This window comes from Oncorhynchus tshawytscha, linkage group LG12 (assembly GCF_018296145.1).
Source record: "Oncorhynchus tshawytscha isolate Ot180627B linkage group LG12, Otsh_v2.0, whole genome shotgun sequence".
In the NCBI taxonomy this organism is placed as follows: Eukaryota; Metazoa; Chordata; class Actinopteri; order Salmoniformes; family Salmonidae; genus Oncorhynchus; species Oncorhynchus tshawytscha.
In genome coordinates, this window is record NC_056440.1 from 2,268,606 (window position 1) to 2,289,498 (window position 20,893).

General features: G+C 43.8%; 1 protein-coding gene across 1 annotated transcript in view; it reads right to left on the bottom strand.

Annotated features, from left to right (window-relative positions):
- LOC112238611 (protein RUFY3-like) overlaps positions 1 to 5,146 on the bottom strand; it is a 28,294-nt gene extending 23,148 nt beyond the window's left edge. Inside the window, exons 1-2 of the mRNA XM_042331184.1 lie at positions 4,378 to 5,146; positions 1,891 to 2,064 (exon numbers count right to left, since the gene is read on the bottom strand). Of these exons, the coding sequence (XP_042187118.1) occupies positions 1,891 to 2,064; positions 4,378 to 4,555 (352 nt within the window). The 5' untranslated portion in view covers positions 4,556 to 5,146. The remainder of the gene's footprint in view (positions 1 to 1,890; positions 2,065 to 4,377) is intronic.
- Between the last annotated feature and the right edge of the window lie 15,747 nt (positions 5,147 to 20,893).

Below are 20,893 nucleotides of genomic sequence, written 5' to 3' on the forward strand. Positions count from 1 at the left end.
ATTTATAAACATTGTGAAAAACATTTTTTATTTTATTATTTTATTTCACCTTTATTTAACCAGGTAGGCTAGTTGAGAACAAGTTCTCATTTGCAACTGCGACCTGGCCAAGATAAAGCATAGCAGTGTGAACAGACAACACAGAGTTACACATGGAGTAAACAATGAACAAGTCAATAACACAGTAGAAAAAAAAGGGGAGTCTATATACATTGTGTGCAAAAGGCATGAGGAGGTAGGCGAATAATTACAATTTTGCAGATTAATAACACTGGAGTGATAAATGATCAGATGGTCATGTACAGGTAGAGATATTGGTGTGCAAAAGAGCAGAAAAAAATAAATAAAAACAGTATGGGGATGAGGTAGGTAAAAATGGGTGGGCTATTTACCGATAGTCTATGTACAGCTGCAGCGATCGGTTAGCTGCTCAGACAGCAGATGTTTGAAGTTGGTGAGGGAGATAAAAGTCTCCAACTTCAGCGATTTTTGCATTTCGTTCCAGTCACAGGCAGCAGAGAACTGGAATGAAAGGCGGCCAAATGAGGTGTTGGCTTTAGGGATGATCAGTGAGATACACCTGCTGGAGCGCGTGCTACGGATGGGTGTTGCCATCGTGACCAGTGAACTGAGATAAGGCGGAGCTTTACCTAGCATGGACTTGTAGATGACCTGGAGCCAGTGGGTCTGGCGACGAATATGTAGCGAGGGACACCGACTAGAGCATACAAGTCGCAGTGGTGGGTGGTATAAGGTGCTTTAGTGACAAAACGGATGGCACTGTGATAAACTGCATCCAGTTTGCTGAGTAGAGTGTTGGAAGCAATTTTGTAGATGACATCGCCAAAGTCGAGGATCGGTAGGATAGTCAGTTTTACTAGGGTAAGTTTGGCGGCGTGAGTGAAGGAGGCTTTGTTGCGGAATAGAAAGCCGATTCTTGATTTGATTTTCGATTGGAGATGTTTGATATGAGTCTGGAAGGATAGTTTACAGTCTAGCCAGACACCTAGGTACTTATAGATGTCCACATATTCAAGGTCGGAACCATCCAGGGTGGTGATGCTGGTCAGGCGTGCGGGTGCAGGCAGCGAACGGTTGAAAAGCATGCATTTGGTTTTACTAGCGTTTAAGAGCAGTTGGAGGCCACGGAAGGAGTGTTGTATGGCATTGAAGCTCGTTTGGAGGTTAGATAGCACAGTGTCCAAGGACGGGCCGGAAGTATATAGAATGGTGTCGTCTGCGTAGAGGTGGATCAGGGAATCGCCCGCAGCAAGAGCAACATCATTGATATATACAGAGAAAAGAGTCGGCCCGAGGATTGAACCCTGTGGCACCCCCATAGAGACTGCCAGTGGACCGGACAGCATGCCCTCCGATTTGACACACTGAACTCTGTCTGCAAAGTAATTGGTGAACCAGGCAAGGCAGTCATCCGAAAAACAGAGGCTACTGAGTCTGCCGATAAGAATATGGTGATAATTCCATTATGACATTATGGACTATTGTGTGCTGGCCAGTGACAAAAACAAATCTAAATTTAATCCATTTTAAACTCAGACTGTAATCAGAAAATATGGAAGGATTCAAGGATGTGACTACTTTCTGAAGGTCCTGTACGTCCTTATGAGAATCATTATCATAACTGTATAGGAATGTTCCAGAAGGGATGCGACTGTTATAAAGAGGAGGAGTGCACTCCAAGGAGGAATAAACATAGAGAACAAACAGATCTGGGACCAGATTTTCACTCTAAACGAGTTGGTAAAGATAGCACAAACTGATCTGGGACCAGATTTTCACTCTAAACGAGTTGGTAAAGATAGCACAAACCAATCTGGGACCAGGCTAGAAACAAATAATAACATAGTTATAGCTGTAACACGTCCTTACTTTTGAGTCCGTGTTTGAGGCAGTGCTCCATGACCACGAAGAACTGCTGTAACGGAGCGTAGTCAGAGTCCAAGGTCCTGCCCAGGTTCAGGGCCGACTCAATCAGACCCTTGATGCTCAGCTTAGCCATGTTCATCAGGTTCAACCGCTCGATGGCTATAGGGTCCTTCGGGTCTGGAGTGACAGAGAGAGAGGGGGACACAAAGGAGGCAGGAGACATAGGAGAGAAAGAGATTTGAGCAACACACACCCTGGTACAACATACATTGGTCACCATGGCAACAGCTGAAGGCAGAGCATATCAAAACTGAGAAGGGAAGGTGACCTGCTCCCAATAGACAGAGAGAGGACGTCGCTGCTGTCATTTCAACCTGCTCCCAGAGAGAGGACATCACTGCTGTCATTTCAACCTGCTCCCAGTAGACAGAGAGAGGACATCACTGCTGTCATTTCAACCTGCTCCCAGTAGACAGAGAGAGGACGTCACTGCTGTCATTTCAACCTGCTCCCAGTAGACAGAGAGAGGACGTTGCTGCTGTCATTTCAACCTGCTGTCATTTCAACCTGCTCCCAGTAGACAGTCCCAGACAGAGAGAGGACGTTGCTGCGTCATTTCAACCTGCTCCCAATAGACTGCTGTCATTTCATTTCAACCTGCTCCCAGTAGACAGAGAGAGGACATCGCTGCTGTCATTTCAACCTGCTCCCAGTAGACAGAGAGAGGACATCGCTGCTGTCATTTCAACCTGCTCCCAGTAGACAGAGAGAGGACGTTTTTTTTCTATTTTTATAATGACTAATGACACAAATTGAGCGAATTCCTTCCTACAAATATAATGGTATCTGGCTTGATGACAAACTGTCACTTGAAAAACATGGTCACTGAGCTTCTGAAATCAAAAGGAACATAAAACTAAACATCCCAATTACAATCTGGCAAAAATAATACTTCAGATCAGTTATAGAACCAAATGCCCTCTGTCCTTGAGATGTTTCTACAACTTGGAGTCCAACAGCGGTAAATCCAATTGATTGGACATGATTTGGAAAAGCACACACCTGTATATATATGTGGATATGATGAAGCAACATCTCAAGACATCAATCAGTCAGGAAGTTAAAGCTTGGTCGCAAATGGGTATTCCAAATGGACAATGACCCCCAAGCCTACTTCCAAAGTTGTGGCAAAATGGCTTAAGGACAACAAAGTCAAGGTATTGGAGTGGCCATCACAAAGCCCTGACATCAATCCTATAGAACACTTGTGGGCAGAACTGAAAAAGTGTATGCGAGCAAGGAGCCCTACAAACCTGACTCTACCTTCTTGCCCTTTGTGCTGTTGTCTGTGCCCAATAATGTTGCTACCACGCTGTGTTGCTACCACGCTGTGTTGCTACCACGCTGTGTTGCTACCACGCTGTTGCTACCACGCTGTGTTGCTACCACGCTGTGTTGCTACCACGCTGTGTTGCTACCACGCTGTGTTGCTACCATGCTGTTGCTACCATGCTGTGTTGCTACCACGCTGTGTTGCTACCACGCTGCGTTGCTACCATGCTGTTGCTACCATGCTGTGTTGCTACCATGCTGTGTTGCTACCATGCTGTGTTGCTACCATGCTGTGTTGCTACCACGCTGTGTTGCTACCACGCTGTGTTACTACCATGCTGTTGCTACCATGCATGCTGTGTTGCTACCATGCTGTTGCTACCATGCTGTTGCTACCATGCTGTTGCTACCATGCTGTGTTGCTACCATGCTGTGTTACTACCCTGCTGTGTTGTCATGTGGCTGCCTTACTACATAAAGACAGACCTAAAGACAACAACATAGCATTGTCTCTCTCTACACTAGATGACAGATAGGGGGCGCTGTGTTGAAGCCACCGTGCCTCCATCTTGGTACACACCCCCCTCCATTGTAAAATATATTTAGGAAGTTATAACAATCCATTTATTAAATGTCTACATGTTTTTGCCAAGTTTATTTTATTACAGACACCTCAATGCATACTTCAACATTTAATAAATATATATTTTTTTTTAGAGATTACTAATGTTATGGTCTCCACTACAACAACAAAATACATGTCATTTTCTTCTTGAAACATTTAAATTGAAATACTGTAAAATTCCATTCATTCCTCCTCCTGGGAGTGGTGATCTAGGATCAGGTCATAAAGAGTCTCAGTAGGAGTGGTGATCTAGGATCAGGTCATAAAGAGTCTCAGTAGGAGTGGTGATCTAGGATCAGGTCATAAAGAGTCTCAGTAGGAGTGGTGATCTAGGATCAGGTCATAAAGAGTCTCAGTAGAAGTGGTGATCTAGGATTAGGTCATAAAGAGTCTCAGTAGGAGTGGTGATCTAGGATTAGGTCACAAAGAGTCTCGGCAGGAGTACTGATCTAGGATCAGGTCATAAAGAGTCTCAGTAGGAGTGTTGATCTAGGATCAGGTCCCCTCTGTCTATGTTACGGTCTACCACCTACCTTCGTGGGCTGGCTCTGGGTCTGGGGTGAGAGAGATGTCGTTGAGCTCCCTGAGACAGAGCCATTCTCCGTCCACCGACACGCGGAAGTTACACAGATAGATGGTCTCCCGGGCTGCCTGCGTGATCTTGTCAGTGGTGGGGGTCGGGGCATCGGCCTGAGGTGTAACGTCTGCCATGATGACTCAGCGAATAGAGGGCTGAGAGACGAACGGCAACAAAGCAGGAACGCTCTCTGTCCAGGCGACGCAAAGGCCGCAAAGAGGGGGATGGAGAGGATTTGTGCCGAACAACAGCAGTCTTCCCAGATACAATAGGAATGAAAAGGAAGAGAAAATCTCTGTGCTGAACGACAGCAGTCTTCCCAGATACAATAGGAATGAAAAGAGAGAAGAAGAGCAGCACTCAGCAGTCTTCCCAGATAGAAAAAAAGGATGGATGGTGTTAATTCTCGTCTTCCTCTCCGTGCCTCCTCCCCCCTTCACTCACTCCCGTTTTTTTTACAGAGGACTGAGGAGAAAAGCCACCAGTGTGCGTCTGTCTCAACAAAAGCTGCAGCCCTGCCCTCTCCTCCTTTCCTCTGCGGCGCGGCCTGGGTACTGGGGTAACAACGCTAGGTCTCTGCCTGGGCGCGGCCTGGGTACTGGGATGACAACGCTAGGTCTCTGCTCTGCTGGAATGACAGCCTCTCCTTTGGTGGGCTCTGCCTCTGCCCCTCTCGTTCGGCTAGCCCTCACAGGATTGGTTGTGTGAGTCGCTGCTCCTCTGACAGACAGCAGAGTGGGTGTTGACCAAGATGGCTGCCTGATAATGAGCTAGCTGGGTAAAAGAGCAACATCACCTGACCAGATGGTGCATGGGGAGGGGAAGGGACTAATTCCCCTGATGCACATTTGTTGCAGGGAGAGAGGGAGGGCATCTTTGATGCAGGGAGGGAGGGAGGGAGGAGGGAGAGAGGGAGGGAGAGAGGGAGAGAGAGTGGGGGGAGGGTACCTTTGATGCAGGAAGGGAGGCAGGGGCGGCTCGTCGCTCTCTCTGGCATCGGCCAGATTTCCTGGCAGGTTAGAACTAGTAATCAAACACCGAGCTGAGAAGTACCATTTTACTCAGCCACCAGTATTTACAGGATACTGCCCCATAAAAACACACATTTTAATCCTTGGTTGTTTCAAGGAAAGGGGACACCTAGCCAGTTACATTTCAGTTGAATACATTGTTGTATCTTCCACAGATACAACACCTCTCTGATTCAGAGGGGTCGGGTTATCTTCCACAGATACAACACCTCTCTGATTCAGAGGGGTCGGGTTATCTTCCACAGATACAACACCTCTCTGAATCAGAGGGGTCGGGTTATCTTCCACAGATACAACACCTCTCTGAATCAGAGGGGTCGGGTTATCTTCCACAGATACAACACCTCTCTGAATCCGGGTTATCTTCCACAGATACAACACCTCTCTGATTCAAGGGGTCGGGTTATCTTCCACAGTTACAACACCTCTCTGATTCAGAGGGGCCGGGTTATCTTCCACAGTTACAACACCTTCTGATTCAGAGGGGTCGGGTTATCTTTCACAGTTACAACACCTCTCTGATTCAGAGGGGTCGGGTTATCTTCCACAGTTACAACACCTCTCTGATTCAGAGGGGTCGGGTTATCTTCCACAGTTACAACACCTCTCTGATTCAGAGGGTCGGGTTATCTTCCACAGTTACAACACCTCTCTGATTCAGAGGGTCGGGTTATCTTCCACAGTTACAACACCTCTCTGATTCAGAGGGGTCGGGTTATCTTCCACAGATACAACACCTCTCTGATTCAGAGGGGTCGGGTTATCTTCCACAGATACAACACCTCTCTGATTTCGGGTTATCTTCCACAGTTACAACACCTCTCTGATTCAAGGGGACGGGTTATCTTAGTTACAACACCTCTCTGATTACATTTCAGTTGAATACATTGTTGTATCTTCCACAGTTAACCCGACCCCTCTGAATCAGAGAGGTGTTGTATCTTCCACAGATAACCCGACCCCTCTGAATCAGAAGGTGTTTTATCTTCAGTTAACCCGACCCCTCTGAATCAGAGAGGTGTTTTATCTTCCACAGTTAACCCATTTATCAATGACTTACCTAGTTAAATAAAGAATGAAACATGAATGTGCACGGTTGTCGAACAAACTTATATATATATATATATATTTTTAAAACATTTCACACTGACGTAACAACCTGAGTCATGGGCTGATGTGGTAGCTAACGACTTCTCAGGTCCCAGCGGCCTTATTAAAATGTTGCGTAGTAAAACACACAATATGCTTGTGCCAGTTCACACAAAAGTTGCAATTCATAAAAACTAAACTTGACGTGACAATCTTTAGCACAGTTTCTTGTGGTGGAAATAATGCAAGGCAGCAAAAGTAGCCTAGTAGCAGCCTTGTGCTAATGGGGAATTATGTACCCCCATTTAGAACTGGCTTGGACCCCTCCCCCATTTAGAACTGGCTTGGACCCCTCCCCCATTTAGAACTGGCTTGGACCCCTCCCCCATTTAGAACTGGCTTGGACCCCCCCCATTTAGAACTGGCTTGGACACCCCCCCATTTAGAACTGGCTTGGACCCCCCACATTTAGAACTGGCTTGGACCCCCACATTTAGAACTGGCTTGGACCCCCCTTGCCTCCAGAACACCTTGAATTCTTTGGGGGGGAAAGGTGTTTCAAATGTTCCACAGGGACGTTGGTCCATGTTGACACGACGGCATCACACAGTTGCTGCTGATTGGACAGTGGTATATTCATGCTGCTCACAGCCCGTGCAATCTCATCCCAAAGATAATCTATTGGGTTGAGTTCTGGGGACTGACCAGGACACTGAGATAATCTATTGGGTTGAGGTCTGGGGACTGACCAGGACACTGAGATAATCTATTGGGTTGAGGTCTGGGGACTGACCAGGACTCAAGTAAACTGAACTCGCTGTCATGTTCCAGACTATGTTTTTCCACTCCTCAGTTGTCCAGTGTTGGTGATGGCGTGCCGACTGGAGCCACTTCTTCTTCTTGTTTTTAGGTGACAGGAGTGGAACCCGGTGTGGTTGTCTGCTGCAATAACCCATCCGTGACAAAGATCAATGAGTTGTGCGTTCCGAGATGCCGTTCTGCACATCACTGTTATTTTGTCTGTTTGTTGCCAGCCTCTTAGCTTTACCGATTCTTGCCATTCTCCTTCGACCTGTCTCATCAACCAGCTGTTTTCTCCAACAGGACTTCCGCTGACTGGATGTTTTTGATTGTTGCTCCGTTCTCTGTAAACCCTAGACACTGCCGTGCATGAAAAGCCCAGGAGGGTTGGCTGTTTCTGAGATACTGGATCCGGGCATACCTGGCACCGACTATCTCAAAGTTGCTTCGGTCACTAGTTTTGCCCATTCTAAATGTTAAATTGAAAAAATATATATGTACAAAAATAGTTTGCAAATTTGTTATAAATTAAATACAGAAATATCTCATTTACATAAGTTCTCACACACCTTAAGAATGGCAGAAATTACAGCTGAGAGTCTTTCTGGGTAAGTCTAAGAGCTTTGGCAGTGATTACAGCTGTGAGTCTTACTGGGTAAGTCTAAGAGCTTTGCACACCTGGATTGTACAATATTTGCACATTATTCTTTTTTAAATTCTTCAACCTCTGTCAAGTTGGTTGTGGATCATGATAGACAGCCATTTTAAAAAGTATTGCCATAGATTTAAGCAGATTTAAGTCCAAACTGGAACTAGGCCGCTCAGGAACATTCAACATCGTCTTGGTAAGCAACTCCAGTGTAGATTGGCCTTAGGTTTTAGGTTATTGTTCTGCTGAAAGGTGAATTCATCTCCCAGTGTCTGTTGGAAAGCAGACAACCAGGTTTTCCAATAGGATTTTGCCTGTGCTTAAAAAAAAAAGCCTAGTCCTTGCCGATGACAAGCATACCCATAACATGATGCAGCCACCACCATGCTTGGAAATATGAAGAGTGGTACTCAGTGATGTTATGTTCGGGGCAAATCCAACAACACGCTTTGTATTCAGGATAAAGTTAATTTCTTTATCATATTTTTTTCAGTTTTATTTTAGTCCCTTGTTGTAAACAGGATGCATGTTTTGGATAGGGATGCACGATATAAATCGGTGAACATATTGGAATTGGCTGATATTAGCAAAGAAAATGCCAACATCGGTATCGGCCGATGTCTATTTTAACGGCGATGTGCAAAACCGATGTCAAAGCTGACGTGCATACCTATATGACGTAGGTACATGACGTAATGACTCCATACCTATATGACGTAGATACATGACGTAATGACGCCACGTAAAATGTTGCGCTACACCTGCAACACAGCATTCCTAACCTGGCCCACAATGTCTGCTGTGTGTATGGAGCAGACAACAAGTCCAGCAGTCATTTGAAATAGTAACAACATTTCAGCGAGACGACTCAAAGGTGATCCATTAACGCCAAGATAATGGAATTCATTGCCCTCGACAAACAACCGTTCTCTGTCGTGGGGGATGCTGGCTTTCGCCGACTGGTCGAGCACCAGTACACACTAACAAATGCGCTATTTTTCAGATGTCTGAAAAATCACTGCTATTAGCTCGTCACTGCTATTAGCTCGTCACTGCTATTAGCTCGTCACTGCTATTAGCTCGTCACTGCTATTAGCTTCACGACATACATACTATGGAACGCCGTTTGGGTCTTTGCGTGTCAAAAAGATACAGTAGCACTGTCAAAGCTGTACAAAAAATGTCTGCAAACAAGCAAACACAGGCCACGAACGATGTGTTTACAATACTATGTTGGTAATAAAGCATAATTTGTTCGACCGCAACTTCTGGGGTAGCTAGCTTTAGCTTGGTGCCTAGCTAGCATCAATACAACCAGCCTGAAAACAATGACCAGTAGAAACTGCAGTCATTTTCATTATTCTTAGCAATGATTTAGGAATCCTTGTGAGTAAGTATTAGCAAGGTTGCCACTTGTTGTTCGCCTATTGAAATTGAACTTCAGTTCATGAAAATAAATAGCTAGCCAGCTACTTAACCCTGTTGCCCAAAGCTAACGTTATAAGCAGCCAGCTAACTTCATCTGGCTAGTGAGGCTCGACCGGACCGGGTTATGTGTTGTGAAGATAGCCACAATAAGGATTAGGAACAATTGTGGAATTTGCAGTTTGCCTTCAAAAATAAAAGTGTGTCACTGACAGCGAAGCAAATTAATACAAATAGTAGAATTATGCCATACTTTTATTTTGAAGACTAACCGCCAAGTCCACAATTGTGCCTAATCCTTATTGTGGCTAGCTTCACATAGATGGGTCCGACCATCATTAAAACAAATAAGAACTTTCTTATAAATTAGGGGTATTTTAGATTACACCTAGCTATATAGTTAGCTACTATAGCTACTGAAACAGATGGTTGTTTTGCTGTGTTTTGGGGGAAGAACATTGTTTGTATCCATGAGCTAGCTAGCTTTTATGACCAGCACTGTAGGTGCGTGAGACAACTTTACCAGCATCACAGCATAAGTATCGATGAATCGTTGTGACAAATGAAATATGAGTGATTGTGTATTAACTGCGTAAAAAAATTATAAAAGCTTTAAATTGTTGTGTGACTTGCAGTCATATTCATGTCCTGATTGGTCAAAGAGTGTTATTTGACGTGTATCTTTTTTGACACGCAAAGACCCAAACGGCGTCCCATAGCAACGACCCAAACGGCGTCCCATAGCAATGACCCAAACGGCGTCCCATAGAAATGCTGGTTGAGAATGAAACGACTGAACAAATGAACAGACCAGCACAGCAAGCAAGTGAAAGAAATCAGATTTGATGATGTTTTACTGGTAATGGGGACATGCAGAAATGCCAACAAAATCCGTGTTTGGTCAGTGTGGTGTGTGACCTTTATTTAACTAGGCAAGTCAGTTCAGAACAAATTCTTATTTACAATGACGGCCTACCCCGGCCAATGCTGGGCCAACTGTGCGCCACCCTAAAGGGACTCCCAATCACAGCCGGATGTGATACAGCCTGGATTTGAACCAGGGTGTCTGTAGTGACGCCTCTAGCACTGAGATGCAGTGCCTTAGACCGCTGAACCAGGGTCTGTAGTGACGCCTCTAGCACTGAGATGCAGTGTCTCAGACCGCTGTGTCAATGTGTGCGTTTTAACTATTTACCTATACTAGAATTCTTTAAAAAAGGCCGCTAAAATTGTAAATATCGCTTATCAGCCAAAAATGTCATATTGGAGCATCACTATGTTTGGAATATTTGTATTCTGTACAGGCTTCCTCCTTTTCACTCTGTCCTTTAGGTTAGCATTGTGGAGTAACTACAATGTTGTTGATCCATCCTCAGTTTTCTCCTAACACAGCCATTAAACTCACTGTTTTACAGTCACCATTAGCCTCATGGTGAAATCCCTGTTTTGTTTCCTTCCTGTCCGGCAACTGAGTTAGGAAGGACTGGGTGTATTGATACACCATCCAAAGTGTAATCATTAATTTCACCATGCTCAAAAGGGATATTCAGTGTCTGTTTATTTTATCACCCATCTACCAATGGGTGCCCTTCATTGCGAGGCGTTGGAAAACCTCCCTGGTGTTTGTGGTTGAATCTGTGTTTGAAATTCCCTGCTACACTGAGGGACCTATTTGTATGTGTAGGGTACAGAGACGAGGCAGTCATTCAAAAATGATGTTAAACACTATTATTGCACACAGAGTGAGTCCCACGCAACTTATTACGTGACTTTTACAGCACATTTCACTGGAAAAGAAAATGTCAACACCTCCAAAGACTTGGCCATTGCTATTTCCCATAGATACGGTCTAATTCCAATATTCACAAAGCCAAATAAGGGTGTTATTGTCACCATGAAAGCTGAACGGCGAACGTCCAGCCGTCGTTATAAATGCTCGTTCACGACAGGTCTGATTTAAAACAGGAAACATGCGTATGTATTTCCGTGCGTCAAGTTTAAACATTTTTTTTAAATATATTTTTAGAAATGGATCGCGCAGATATTACTTGTAACATTTATGGTTATAAATGAAGCCCCGGAGAAGGTTAATCCTCACCTAAGGCCCTTCGAACCACACATCCTCATGACAATGTCAGCTTTCCACACTGACTCCGGACTTAACTTCTGTGCAGTATTTTCACACAAATACTGGAAATTCCACTGGTCTCATCCAAGGTTATTTCAGTCACACACTGCCAATTTAACTCAACATAAAACACAACTCAGGAATCAGGATGGATTCAAATCACAAGAGGCCTGAGCATTTCACTGTAGCCATCTTGTCTGCTACATCCTATCATTCTACATCTCGTCTTCCACATCTAGCTACATCTGGTCTGTCATTCTACATCTCGTCTTCCACATCTAGCTACATCTGGTCTGTCATTCTACATCTCGTCTTCCACATCTAGCTACATCTGGTCTGTCATTCTACATCTCGTCTTCCACATCTAGCTACATCTGGTCTGTCATTCTACATCTCGTCTTCCACATCTAGCTACATCTGGTCTGTCATTCTACATCTCGTCTTGTCAATCTAGCTCATTGACTATAAAAAATAATCTGGACGAAGCCATCGATGACGTCATCCCATTGTGTCCTATGAGAATGCTTGGTGGCGTATTTGATTGTCAGGAAATGTCATTTCAGTGCCGCCATCTTGTCAAAAAACAAAAAGTGCACCTTAACGATATAAAAACACTTCTCCCTCACTAGCTTTAAGCACCAGATGTCAGAGCAGCTCACAGATTACTGCACCTGTACATAGCCCACCTATAATTTAGCCCAAACAACTACCTCTTTCCCTATTGTATTTAATTTATTTATTTTGCTCCTTTGCACCCCATTATTTTTATTTCTACTTTGCACATTCTTCCATTGCAAATCTACCATTCCAGTGTTTTACTTGCTATATTGTATTTACTTTGCCACCATGGCCTTTTTTTTTGCCTTTACCTCCCTTCTCACCTCATTTGCTCACATCGTATATAGACTTGTTTATACTGTATTATTGACTGTATGTTTGTTTTACTCCATGTGTAACTCTGTGTTGTTGTATCTGTCGAACTGCTTTGCTTTATCTTGGCCAGGTCGCAATTGTAAATGAGAACTTGTTCTCAACTAGCCTACCTGGTTAAATAAAGGTGAAATAAAAAATGTAATTCAAAAATAAGAAAAGTGACCCAGGATCCGCGTTTTGGGGCAACTTCGACCCAGCTGTACAATGTGCAGAGGAAAGAGGGGCCGTCTGGCCCCAGTACCAAATTTGGGAAAACTTGAACTACTGACATGACAAAACAGCAGTGTTGCAATGTTCGCGGTTTTCCCACAAAATTGGGCTACTTTGAAAACGATGCCACGGGTGAAAATGTATTTGTCGAGGGTTGCGGGTTTTTGTGCTATTTCTAGGTTGCACCGTGGCATTTCTCTTAAAAATCTATTTCACTGTGACCTGCTGCTGACTGTCAGGCAGTGAGACAGGCTGTTGCTGAGTGAGTGATGGGGAGGACCGGAGGGGTGTGTCTGTGTTGAGAGAGCAGTACAGCTATTGGCTGACTGATGTGAGCGAGAGGAGAGACCAGCACGCTCGCACGTCGTGACAACTTTTTTACCAGTTGTAGGACTTGGCTATTTAGATTGTCATTATGGAGACACCTATTTCCATAAAACATTAATACTCTAGAAGTGATGCGCATCAAGAAATAATGGAGACAACGCACTGGAAAATGACTTAGGGCGCATTACATAAATCCACTCGTTGGTGGTTTAAACTGAATTATTGGGCTACTTTGAAAACGATGTCGCGGGTTAAAATGTTTTGGTCGCGTTGTTGACTGTTTCTAAGTTGCACCGTGGCCGCCATGACATTTCTCTTTAAAATATATATGATTTCACTGTGACCTGTTGCTGAGTGGTGGGGAGGGAGGGGTGTTGAGAGCGCTAATGGAGACAAAACAATAACTATTTTGGGCCCACTAGGGCGCATTACATAAATCCACTCGTTGGTGGTTTAAACTACATTCTAGTGTTGACTGCTTAAAGAAAACGGTATCAACCAAAGTGATGTATGTATGTTCAGTTCCTGGTTCTCGGGGGGATGCCGAGGGGAAATTTGAAATGTAAGTTGTGGAACTCCCTCGCGTGGATATTTTTACGGGGGGAAAGTCCTCAATGAAACTGACATGAGGCTAAATGTGGAGAATGATACATTTGCCTCAGTTGACCATCAAGCAGCCTATAAATATATATGCCATTGTCGGCTACCATTTGATACAATAAATATGTTTAAATGACGATATCACTGGAGTGATTGCAAATCCATTTGTGCCACTTGTGTAGCCAACCTGGAGCTGTCAAAAAGATTGAATAGATAGCCTGTAACTCCAGTTTGTTGTAGTCTTGTGTTCTTATCAATAGATAGCCTGTAACTCCAGTTTGTTGTAGTCTTGTGTTCTTATCAATAGATAGCCTGTAACTCCAGTTTGTTGTAGTCTTGTGTTCTTATCAATAGATAGCCTGTAACTCCAGTTTGTTGTAGTCTTGTGTTCTTATCAATAGATAGCCTGTAACTCCAGTTTGTTGTAGTCTTGTGTTCTTATCAATAGATAGCCTGTAACTCCAGTTTGTTGTAGTCTTGTGTTCTTATCAATAGATAGCCTGAAACTCCAGCTTGTTTTTGTTGTAGTCTTGTGTTCTTATCAATAGATAGCCTGAAACTCCAGCTTGTTTTTGTTGTAGTCTTGTGTTCTTATCAATAGATAGCCTGAAACTCCAGCTTGTTGTTGTTGTAGTCTTGTGTTCTTATCAATAGATAGCCTGAAACTCCAGCTTGTTTTTGTTGTAGTCTTGTGTTCTTATCAATAGATAGCCTGTAACTCCAGTTTGTTGTAGTCTTGTGTTCTTATCAATAGATAGCCTGTAACTCCAGTTTGTTGTAGTCTTGTGTTCTTATCAATAGATAGCCTGTAACTCCAGTTTGTTGTAGTCTTGTGTTCTTATCAATAGATAGCCTGTAAATCCAGTTTGTTGTAGTCTTGTATTCTTAGCAATAGATAGCCTGTAACTCCAGTTTGTTGTAGTTGTAGTCTTGTGTTATGTCAATCTAATGCGTTCATAATAACAGTCAGATTAGGCTACAGGTCAAATTAAGTCTAAAAAATAAACACTGGCTGTTGTTGACAAACATTCATTACAAACACTCATTACAGTATCAGTCAAAAGTTTGGACACACCTACTAATTCAATGGGTTTTTATTTTTTACTATTTTCTACATTGTAGAATAATTGTGAAGACATCAAAACTATGAAATAACACATATGGAATCATGTAGTAGGCAAAAAAGTGTTAAACAAATTAAAATATATTTTATATTTGAGATTCTTCAAAGTAGCCACCCTGTGCCTTGATGACAGCTTCGCACACTCTTGGCATTCTCTCAACCAGCTTCACCTGGAATGCTTTTCCAACCATCTTGAAGGAGTTCTCACATGTGCTGAGCACTTGTTGGCTGCTTTTCTTCTCTCAGCGGTCCAACTCATCCCTAACCATCTCAATTGGGTTAAGGTCAGGTGATTGTGGAGGCCAGGTCATCTAATGCAGCACTCAAGAACTCTCCTTCTTGGTCAAATAGCCTGGAGGTGTGTTGGGTCATTGTCCTGTTGATAAACAAATGACAGTCGCACTAAGCCCAAAACCATATGGGCCGGCGTATCGCTGCAGAATGCTGTGGTAGCCATGCTGGTTAAGTGTGCCTTGAATTCCAAATAAATCACAGACAGTGTCACCGGCAATGCACCTCCTCCTCCTCCATGCTTCACGGTGGGAACCACACATGCAGAGATCATTCATTCACTTACTCTGATTCTCACAAAGACACGGTGGTTGGAACCTAAAATCTCTTTGGACTCCAGACCTAATGACAGATTTCCACCAGTCTAATGTCCATTGCTTGTGTTTCTTGGCCCAAACAAGTCTCTCCTTATTGGTGTCCTTTAGTAGTGGTTTCTTTGCAGAAATTCGACCATGAAGGCCTGATTCACGCAGTCTCCTCTGAACAGTTGATGTTGAGATGTCTGTTACTTGAACTCTGAAGCATTTATTTGGGCTGCAATTTCTGAGGCTGGTAACTCTAATAACTTATCCTCTGCAGCAGAGGTAACTCTGGGTCTTCCTTTCCTGTGGCGGTCCTCGTGAGAGCCAGTTTCATCATATGCAGCAGAGGTAACTCTGTGTCTTCCTTTCCTGTGGCAGTCCTCATGAGAGCCAGTTTCATCATAGCGCTTGATGGTTTTTGCGACTGCATTTGAAGAAACTTTAAAAGTTATTGAAATTTTCCAGATTGACTGACATTCATGTTTTAAAGTAGTGATTGACTGTCATTTCTCTTTGCTTATTTGATCTGTTCTTGCCATAATATGGACTTGGTATTTTACCAAATAGGGCTACCTTCTGTATACCACTATACCTTGTCACAACACAACTGATTTGATCAAACGCATTTAAGAAGGAAAGAAATTCCACAAATTAACTTTTAAGAAGGCACACCTGTTAACCTGGCACACCTGTTAATTGAAATGCATTCCAGGTGACTACCTCATGAAGCTGGTTGAGAGAATGCCAAGAGTGTGCAAAGCTGTCATCAAGGCAAAGGGTGGCTATTTGAAGAATCTCAAATATTAAATACATTTTAATTTGTTTACCACTATTTTGGTTACTACATGATTCCATATGTGTTGTTTCACTGTTGATGTCTTCACTACTTTTCTACAGTGTATAAAATAGTGAAAATAAAACTTGTGAATGAGTAGGTGTCCAGACTTTTGACTGGTACTGTACATACTAATATTGAATTCAGTGATTGAAATTACAACCCCATCCTCAGTAGCCTATCCCAGCAGGCCATTGGGTGAAACAAGCATCTCTAATTTGAGAAATCGCCTTGTTATTCATGTCTGTTAATATAAACTAAGCAAACTGCTAAAACATTAAGTTTACATCTTGTCTAGGCTACCTAAGATGAGATGTAGGCCTATCAGGGGTTAAAGGCTACCTGCCTTTATCTAAGCAAACCATTGCAAAATATTATTACAATCCTAAACCCAGATTTTAGTCTGTAGCCTATGTGTAACAAATGTGAAATGGCTAGCTAGTTAGCAGTGGTGCGTGATAATAGCGTTTCAATCGGTGACGTCACTCGCTCTGAGACCTTGAAGTGGTTGTTCCCCCTTTGCTCCGCAAGGGCCGCGGCTTTTGTGGAGCGATGGGTAACGATGCTTCGAGGGTGGTTGTTGTCGATGTGTCCAGAGGGTCCTTGGTTCGAGCCCAGGTAGGGGCAAGGAGAGGGACGGAAGCTATACTGGTACATACGCCTATTGAAATAATAAAGTCAATCTCGCAAATGGGCATTTGTAGTCTTAACATCTGGCACATAACAGCACAATTGCCAGAAAGTAGCCTAACAGTTTAAAAAAAAATATGAATCACATTTTTTCTTGCTCACTCAAACTCTCCTGTCAGGTTTATCTATAGTTATGCACATGCACAAAGGGGATTTATTTACAATTATAAACCTGGTTCGAGTCCTGAATGCTGATTGGCTGAAAGCTGTGGTATATCAGACCATATACCACAGGTATGACAAAATGTTACTTTTTTACATCGGTAACCAGTTTATAATTAAAGGTACCCCCAGGTTCTGCGGTATATGGCCAATATACAACGGCTACCAGCTGTGCCCAGGCACTCCGTGTTGCGTTCTGCTTATGAACAGCCCTTAGGCATGGTAGATTGGCCGTATCTCATACCCTCTTCGGCAAATTATCTGGCGAGTTTAATAAGGGCAAATTATATTTTCTCTTTCCACCTATTCAAATTGCTTTATTGAGTCAAGTCATAGTTTGCAATAATTATTATTTTGAGTTACCCTGAATATTGCTTCTAACTTCGTTACAAGTTACTATGATATTCCTTCTTAAATTGGCTCGATAACGGTGACGGAATATGGTTTAATTGTATAAATATGGCAACTAACGTTACTCTCTTGCTGCAAAATTTTTTTGGGGGGCTAGTTGTTCTCAGGCCTGTTGGTTTAGAATGGTCAATGGGCTAGAAATGTTAGCTTTGTTTCACAGGTCAAGCTATCTAGCTATTATATAGACCTGAGCTCTCCAACCTTTGTCCTGGAGAGCTGTTGTCTGAGCTCAATAATGTTTGTATCATGTTTAGTGCTGCTACCATGTTGTGCTCCTACCATGTTGTGCTGCTACCATTCTGTGTTTCTACCATTCTGTGTTTCTACCATGTTGTGCTGCTACCATGTTGTGCTGCTACCATTCTGTGTTACTACCATGTTGTGCTGCTACCATGTTTTGTGCTGCTACCATGTTTTGTGCTGCTACCATGTTGTGCTGCTACCATGTTGTGCTGCTACCATGCTGTGCTGCTACCATGCTGTTCTGCTACCATGCTGTGCTGCTACCATGTTGTGCTGCTACCATGCTGTGCTGCTACCATGCTGTGCTGCTACCATGTTGTGCTGCTACCATGTTGTGCTGCTACCATGTTGTGCTGCTACCATTCTGTGTTTCTACCATGTTGTGCTGCTACCATGTTCTGTGCTGCTACCATGTTGTGCTGCTACCATGTTGTGCTGCTACCATGCTGTGCTGCTACCATGCTGTGCTGCTACCATGCTGTGCTTCTACCATGCTGTGCTGCTACCATGTTGTTAAGTTGCTACCATGCTGTGTTGTCGTCTTAGGTCTCTCTTTATGTGTTGTTGTCTTAGGTCTCTCTTTATGTAGTGTTGTCTCTCTTGTTGTGATGTGTGTTTTGGCCTATATTTATATTGGTTTGTTATATATTATTTTTAATCCCAGGCCCCCGTTCCCGCAGGAGAGGCCCTTTGCCTTTTGGTAGGCCGTAATCATAAATAAGAATTTGTTCTCAACCTGGTTAAATAAAGACAGCGGCTTCCTGTATGTTTTCGTTTCAACTCCCGTTGTAACTAACTCGATTCAATTTATCAAGCAGGTAACGTGAAGTATTAAAATCAGGTCAAACTATCTTAGGGTTAGAGAGAAACCTACAGGACAGTAACTTGGCTCTCCGGGGAACAGGGTTAGAGAGAAACCTACAGGACAGTAACTTGGCTCTCCGGGGAACAGGGTTTGGCTGGAGAAACCTACAGGACAGTAACTTGGCTCTCCGGGGAACAGGGTTAGAGAGAAACCTACAGGACAGTAACTTGGCTCTCCGGGGAACAGGGTTAGAGAGCCCTGATATAATATCTTCTTTCTGTACTGGAGTTAATCGAATCTGAAAGTTGTCTTTGGCTGGCTAGTTAAGGGTTTCATATCCCCTAGTCCAACTCTGTCTGCTTGTTGACTAGTTAGTTAAGACAAAATAAGGGTTTCATATCCTCTAGTCCAACTCTGTCTGCTTGTTGACTAGTTAGTTAAGACAAAATAAGGGTTTCATATCCTCTAGTCCAACTCTGTCTGCTTGTTGACTAGTTAGTTAAGACAAAATAAGGGCTTCATATCCTCTAGTCCAACTCTGTCTGCTTGTTGACCAGGTATATTTGAGTCAACAGTCAGGGGGTGTTGGCAGCTCACTAGTTGTTGACAAAAAGCACAACTAGCTAACTTAGCTGGTACAACAGATGCGCTTTTTGAGTCAGAGACAGCTAGCAAGTTGACTAGTTAAAAATGGTAAAATATTGAAACACTCACTCTTCGACGTACTCTTGATATCCAGTTCATATTGAACAGAAGAAGTAGGAGATGACAATCCAGTCTTCTCAAAAGAAATGTTGGTTGAACTCAGAGCCTCTTTAAAATAGATGACAGATGTCGGAGAGAACGACTCATCCGGGGTGCCGGCAACATGTCCGGTTTTATCTTGAACGTGTTCTCTGTCAGAGACCCCCGACGCATCCAAACTTTGTGAAAGTGGTGAATCCTGGATGGGACACGGGATTGTTGACAGTCGCTGCTCCGCCATCTTCACATGCATGTGACTCGTTTCCAATCAGCAGTGGGAGAGAAACTTCTTCTTTGTTGGGGTTTATCGGAGGTTGGCATCCAACGTTATGGTGCATTACCGCCACCTAGTGGACTGGAGTGTTGGGCCAGAAGACAGGGAGAAATTAAATCCTTTCTGACATCTCAGTTGCTCTTTATTAAAAAGATAACAATATATTTGAGACTATATCTAATGAAGTTCTACTCAAAATACTGTTTAAACTAATTTCCTGTATCCCCCTTCTCCCTCATACTCGATCTCATCCTCTCTCTTTCCCTCTGATACTGCCCACACTGTATCAATACATGATCTCGGTCTCTATTTCCTGGCAATAATCCCACTTCCCTGTTGGATGCTTTCCTATCACATTTAAAGTCGGAATTATCCGGCTGTGTCCTACCCCTTAATCTTGTTTAAAAAAAATAGCCTCCTCTCTTCTGTCACTTCCAGCTGTCCTCCCTATCTTTCCTCTGTACTTGAAATAAATGCCTGCCCATAGTATCACTGCTCCTGCCCTTAGTATCACTGCTCCTGCCCTTAGTATCACTGCTCCTGCCCTGTATCACTGCTCCTGCCCTTAGTATCACTGCTCCTAAACTGCTCCTGCCCTTAGTATCACTCCTGCCCTCCTGCCCTGAGTATCACTGCTCCTGCCCTTAGTATCACTTCTCCTGCCCTTAGTATCACTGCTCCTGCCCTTAGTATCACTGCTCCTGCCCTAGCTGCTCCTGCCCATAGTATCACTGCTCCTGCCCTGAGTATCCTGCCCTTAGTATCACTGCTCCTGCCCTTAGTATCACTGCTCCTGCCCTTAGTATCACTGCTCCTGCCCTAGTATCACTGCTCCTGCCCTTAGTATCACTGCTCCTGCCCCTGCCCTAGTATCACACTGCTCCTGCCCTTAGTATCACTGCTCCTGCCCATAGTATCACTGCTCCTGCCCATAGTATCACTGCTCCTGCCCTTAGTATCACTGCTCCTGCTTAGTATCACTGCCCTTAGTATCCTGCCCTGCCCTAGTATCACTGCTCCTGCCCTTAGTATCACTGCTCCTGCCCTGTATCACTGCTCCTTAGTATCACTGCTCCTGCCCTTAGTATCACCTGCCCTTAGTATCACTGCTCCTGCCCTTAGTATCACTGCTCCTGCCCTTAGTATCACTGCTCCTGCCCTTAGTATCACTGCTCCTGCCCTTAGTATCACTGCTCCTGCCCTTAGTATCACTGCTCCTGCCCTTAGTATGACTTCTCCTGCCCATAGTATCACTGCTCCTGCCATCTCTACACCATCACTGTCCACATCAGGCTTGGTAGCCTGCCATCTCTGTGTAGCGGTGTGATGTTGTTCCCCTAGATTATGCACCAAGTTGCACACAAGGACCAATTCAAATAGGCCAGGTCAAGAGGGGATG